The following is a 6,293-nucleotide window of genomic DNA, read 5'->3' on the forward strand; positions in this document are numbered from 1 at the left end:
TAATGCCGCTAAGGGGAAATTTTAACGACGTTAAGGCAAAATGTAGACAAAGGATTTTTCACCCTATGAGTTAGTTAGGAGTATATATACATATAAACATATACATACATCAATATCTGACGTCAGCAAGAAGTTATTTAGCCTTTCTCAAACAAAGCTGCATGTTTAACTAACAAGCAAAGACAAATGATATACGTAATTAGTTCCTTTGTGACCTTAGGTCAATTGGACCTAATGTAATGGTTCACATGTAAAATGTGTGTATGAGATGTGCAACCAAAAGAAGTCAGCATATTTGTAAACAAATAGGCTTCGAAACGGTGCTTCGCGGCAGGTATACATTGTGCTCGATAGTTGCTGGTGGACATGCAATTGTGCAAGAAATGTTTGTTTTTTCGGTTAGATATAAAATGTAAGCTGTAGGCGATAAAACACTCTTTGGCTTTGTATTCAAATTTCTGGCGACCAATGTCTGTTGTAAGCAATTTTAAGAGTTTCAAGTCGGCAGAATGGATTTGTCATATAATAGTGTTAATCGTGTAGGTAAAGGCATGTTTTTGCATAATACATGAATATTTAAGAAAATTACAGCTTGGAAGTTTGATTTTGAGTTGAGGTGAACTTATGCATTAGCGCCAATTGGGCGACAATTCCTTTATTTTTTGAGCATTTGTTAAATTTACCGACCTAGGCCGACTTACCCAATCCTCAGACCCTGGGACTTTACACCCGGGGAAATTCTTGTACGCAAAGTTGGGCGTAAAGTCGGCGTGGGGTTCTACCCGGGGAACTATGATGGTAATATTTTATAGCAGTAGTGACTGTGAGAGTTTTCTCTATTGTTGAAAAAACAAGACCAAGCTTCGAGCAAGCATGACAACAGAAACTTAAAGTGCTTTAATGACACACAAGCTGGAAATGTTGAACAGAGATTATTAGGCCCAAGGCAAGTGTCATTCGAACAGGGGTGGCCCCAGCGGGGGGGGCAGGGTCTTCCCCCCCCCCCCCACCATCGGGGAGAAAAAGCACAATTCGTCGGGGAGAAAAAAAAAATATATGCATTTTCTACATATTAGTAGACTCCAAAATCGATTAAATGAAAATTCGAATAAATATTGACGTTATGACTCCAATGAGATCAGCCCAAGCAACATACCATGCCCTTCATGGTGAACTGTAGGCCTACTGATTAAAATGTAACTTAAATATTTGTGTTAGTTGTGAGGTAAATAAACAGTACACTTGAAATTAAGTAACTCTTGTTTTGTTTGAAGCAACTGTACAGTAATTAGGACAATTGTTTGTCATCAATGAATAGCGTCCCTATTTTTGATATTCGAATGTTGGCAGGTATGTAAATATACAGCATTTGATGGAAGGACCTGTATGGGGGTGTAGGTGTACGTAAAAACATTAGAAACCATTACTGGACTACAAATCCCTCTAAACTATGTTTACGTACAAAGGAACGTACACACCCGCAGGGTTCTGGTTATAATGCGCCTTTGGGAAAATATATTTCTTCACAATAAAATACTTCTATGCAACAAATTCCATTCACTCACCAAACTGTCTACTTATATCATAAACCCCTACATAAATATCTTCATAATTACAGTACAAAATATTTCAAAAAGTTACGTACACAACAAACCTTACAACAACCATATTTCCTGGTTAATATCACTGTACACGACATCACACCTTTCCTAACTGTTAAGTGAACATAACAAAAAAGGTCTATGATGATGCATACAACTTTAAATGTTTTTCTTTATGCTCAATACACATAACAACACTCCACACAACCTACACCCACCGACAGCACCTAAACATTGCCAGCTATTGTCAAGTGGGCTATTGCATCATTGATGCTCTCGTTTATTTTTGTTTTTTATTTTTTTCAATAATGTTCATAATAGTTGAAAAGTTTCTCATATATGTCAAAAATTCTGGCATATCCTTCACATTCAGAGTGTCTTTATATTCATCAAGTTCAATTAACAAACTAAGACCTTACGTCTTTTGACATGGCCGGTCGACCTTCAGAATCAGATGATTCTCTTTTGCTCTTGCAAATTAATTTTACAGCAATTTCTTAAGTAAAAGATAAAATGATATATATTGAATCAATAATTTTAAAATCAGCTAATCAGGTCAGCTATCAACAATATCTGTACTGTGAGAAATGGGAATTATGACATCCACTTTTGAGAGTTGTTTTGAGTAAACAATATTATGTTAATCATGGAGGTATAAAAATGTTCTCCAAGGTTAAATGAATGATAAAGCAGTTGAGTAACTTAGTATCATTTTCCATGTACTGTGGGGCAGACATTTTTTACCTGTTTCTTTTTATGCACTTCTTTTTGTTAATTTTAAATTGTCAATTTATTTTGTTCTTTCCTACATGAACTTGAACAACTTAAGTTTTTCTATATTATGTTATAATTATTAAAATCAACTATACACATGTAATTACCTTCACCATGGCCATGTTCAGAGTTTGAAGATGCATTTGGGATTTCTGTAAATAAAAGTTAATTTAATATAATACATTACACATTCTAAAGGTAGGCATAATTAAAAGTTTAGGGACAATGGTTTGTCACCATTGGGGGCCTGGGAAGCAGATCCTCAAGAAAGTAAGGAGGACATGTCATTCCAAAGTGTCCAGAATTGTTCATTGAATAAATTTGAAGGGCAAGGGCAGGAGGTAATGGCGTATAACACCATCCGAGCGTCATACTGTAGGTACGAGCCGTGGGAGGGGATGCTCCCCTTCCCGAATTAGAATTTTAAAAAAAATAATAAGCTGCTAGATGCTCATACAGGGCATCTTGACGTGACCTAGAAAGTTACCCTGTGTTTGGTATTATCAAAAAGTCAAAATGTTATATCACACAGTGGGTCATCGGTAATACAGTATCTCTTTGCTGTTTGTTGCATTAAATTGCTGCAATTTGTGGGGCAAAATATAGGCCAAGTTGGCAAAACAGAATGCAAAATTATTGGTTAGAATTCTAGGCACAAGCCTAATGGAAAATATTATTTTCGGCTTGTTCTGGCAGGCCGCATAACATTAACAGGCACTCGCGGGCAGCAAGTTGAGAACCCCTGCCCTAGATCTATCCAAAAATGGAATTCTGCAACCTTGCACTGAAACTGCAATGGATGTTGTCAATTTCAAAACATTAATAAATAACTTTAAATAACTCCTGGCAGTAAGCTGATGCATGATGGAGTGTACGTATATAGCCACACCAGATAACAATATTAATTTGATATAAAAATAGCAATTAACTTGAATACCTTCTGTTAAAGCTTCCACAGCATGTTGGAGTTGAAGGGTATTCAGTTTTTTAATGAAGGCTTCCATTTTTCCTTCACAAATTACCCTGTTGCGCTCCAGATCCATAATCAAACTCCATGTGTCTGCATATTCCTTTACTGGTTTGTTATATAATGCACTTATCTTATTTACATCTTCATCAATCAGTACCATTCCAAGCTTCATAATTTTTCGTCTGTGATGTGTGAATTTTGAGATTTCTACATCTTCAACATTTTGAAATACTGGCAGTATATCTTTGATCCCTCTTTGCTCTGTTATGTTTATGGTATCATAGAGAACATTGAGATTAGCTGATTGAAGATGTCCAGAAGCAGTTAACATATCCATTAATTCCATCACCTTTGTAGCCTTATTCAACTCATAATTGTTTTTCAAAAGTTCTCTGTACAATACTTTCAGCATATTTGTGTATTTACGTTGATCATACCATTTTGAAATATCTGACAACAGCTCTCTGAAAGCATCATCATTGATTTCTATGAAATTAACAAAATAGAGATCTCATAACCGATGGTTCATAAATACCCATTATTTACAGTAAATTGAAAGGTATTTAAAAGAAAATGTCCTACATTTCATTATTTATTTGATCTAATAAACAATCATTAAACAGTAATTAGAAAAATGGGTAGGGCCAACCAAAAAATAAATTAAATTAATCATGAGAAAAAAAAACTTACAGAAACATAGAATTATCAAAATGCTGATGATCTCTAAAACTGCAAAATTAACTAATGGTCTTGAAAGTTTATCTTAAACTAGTGGATGTCAGTTGCCTAGAATTATTGTGTTAAGGACAATTTCCTGCAGTCTAAATATATGATAGCCCACCAACCAAAAATAACAAAAAAAATTATATCCTCTCAGAGACAATGACAATAATTTTAAATTCTCTTGAAATGAATGTCATCTTATATTCGTAACCCAGTCTTCAAGACAAATATGCTAAATAGATGGAGAAAGTTGAGAGATTTTGGATTTTGAAATCTAAACGCCTTTTAAAACTAATTCAACTTACTGCCATCTTGATATATAATGCTGTGAATTTTAAATAATTCAAATAATTATTTAATAATTTGGAATGGATAAATCATTATGGTAAAGTAATTATTAATTATTAGTTCATTAAGCTTTTATGACGATGCAAGTTAAGTAAGGATACAATAATGATTTTAACATGATATATATGCAGACATAATAAGAAGTATCAAACTTTCTTATAATAAAAATTTTTGAGTGCATTTTTAATATATGAGCTGTTTTTGAACCCTAAACCCTGCATTGTCTGAATATAGGCCCTACAGCTGTAAAGTTTCCATACATTATATTTTTTATTTCTGTGCACAAATTTCAGCTAAAAAGTTTTAAAAATTATACCTATGGCCATACAGATAAAATTGTATTTATTTAGGCTATGAGAGTGGAGCTAAAAATATTGGTCAATTCAATTGTAAACTTTGAACGAGCTGTTATCATGTGTGCAGAGTGAGCATCTGCCTAAAGTCAAAGAAATTGTGGTGGTCATTGTCTCTTGAGAGCAGAATTCTTATTAAAAATTATACACACACTTTGTGTAAACTGTCATGAGAGGCAATTTGCTTAGCAAACCCACACAAAAGACAATTTGATAAACTGGTCTTGTGAGTGCTGGGCTTAAAGGTAGTAATCATTAGGCTAAGGAATCTGTTAAATAAATATAGGAAATATCTAAAGTGATGTAATACATTAAGTATCTATTTCTTCTGTGTAAATGTGCAGCTAATTGAAAGAATAGATTTAATGCCCGTTACTTTATTTTACCATATTTGTCTTTTTAGCAAGTAATAGTTAAATGTATAATATCTTTGCAGGTGAGGACCCTTATTATTACTAGTATCTGATTGTCTTTATTTTTCATAAGACAATCCTATCTTATATATTAATATTCACCTCATGTATCCATAATAATTATATAAAATCTTTTAATCATTATTTGGTTTATTGGTCTGTAGTAGGCCTACATACCTTATGAATAAACTGTATAATGCTCTGACTTTCCTCAATGATATTTTGCTCAGGTAAATAATATTTTGATTCAGTATTTTCAATTTTTTCTGAATCATTAATATGTTAAGCATTGGATCTACTGTAATACTAAATAACTTAAATTAATGAAATAATTACCTTAAAATTCTTCGGTTGGTTTTTCAGTGAGGTGCATATGTGAAGTGTCTCCAATCAGGAAATGGGTGTTTTTCAAGGGCTGTCTCTTATACACATCTAGATGTGTATAAGAGACAGGTACCATTCCAAGCTTCATAACTTTTCGTCGATGATGTGTGAATTCTGAGATTTCTACAACTTTACCAATTTGATATACTGGCAGTACATCTTGAATTTTTCTTTCCAATCCATACTGCTTTGTTATGTTTATGGTATCATATAGAAGACTTAAATGGGTTGAGTGTAAATCCCCAGAAGCAATCAACAAATTCATTAGGTCCATCACTTTAGTAGCCTTATTCAACTCGTAATTGTTTTTCAAAAGATCTCTGTACAAAACCTTCAGCATATTGATGTATCCCATCTGGTCATACCATTCCGAAATAACAGTCAACAGCTGTCTGAAGACATCATCATTGATTTCTATAAAGTTATCAAAATAGAGATACCTCATAACTGATGTAGATGGTTCATTACAAATTTAACCATTTATTTATAGTAAGTTGAAAGTTATTTCAAAGAAAATTTTTTTTATTTCATTATTTAGTTGATCTAATACTCAAACATTAAACAGTAATTAGAAAAATGGGTAGCGCTGTTACAACCGGTATGTAGAAAAGAACAGCTAATGTAGTAAAAACCATTAATGTAACACACTCCGCAGCTTATGTAGTAAAACTCCCCGCTAATGTAGAAACACCAACAGCTTATGTAGTAAAAAGAAAATCAACCCCAG

At 33.3% G+C, this 6,293-nt stretch overlaps 2 protein-coding genes across 2 annotated transcripts in view; both read right to left on the reverse strand.

The window, feature by feature from the left end:
• LOC117116474 overlaps positions 1 to 5,563 on the reverse strand; it is a 14,658-nt gene extending 9,095 nt beyond the window's left edge. The window contains exons 1-3 of the mRNA XM_033260532.1: positions 5,519 to 5,563; positions 3,313 to 3,831; positions 2,483 to 2,527 (exon numbers count right to left, since the gene is read on the reverse strand). Of these exons, the coding sequence (XP_033116423.1) occupies positions 2,483 to 2,527; positions 3,313 to 3,757 (490 nt within the window). The 5' untranslated portion in view covers positions 3,758 to 3,831; positions 5,519 to 5,563. The remainder of the gene's footprint in view (positions 1 to 2,482; positions 2,528 to 3,312; positions 3,832 to 5,518) is intronic.
• Positions 5,520 to 6,293, reverse strand: part of LOC117116475 (E3 ubiquitin-protein ligase TRIM71-like) — a 12,910-nt gene continuing 12,136 nt past the window's right edge. The window contains exon 5 of the mRNA XM_033260533.1: positions 5,520 to 5,980. Coding sequence (XP_033116424.1) covers positions 5,520 to 5,980 — 461 coding nt within the window. The remainder of the gene's footprint in view (positions 5,981 to 6,293) is intronic.

The sequence above is a fragment of the Anneissia japonica genome, unplaced genomic scaffold (genome assembly GCF_011630105.1).
Source record: "Anneissia japonica isolate Jap-2015-1 unplaced genomic scaffold, ASM1163010v1 scaffold263_len647688_cov178, whole genome shotgun sequence".
Classification (NCBI taxonomy): domain Eukaryota; kingdom Metazoa; phylum Echinodermata; class Crinoidea; order Comatulida; family Comatulidae; genus Anneissia; species Anneissia japonica.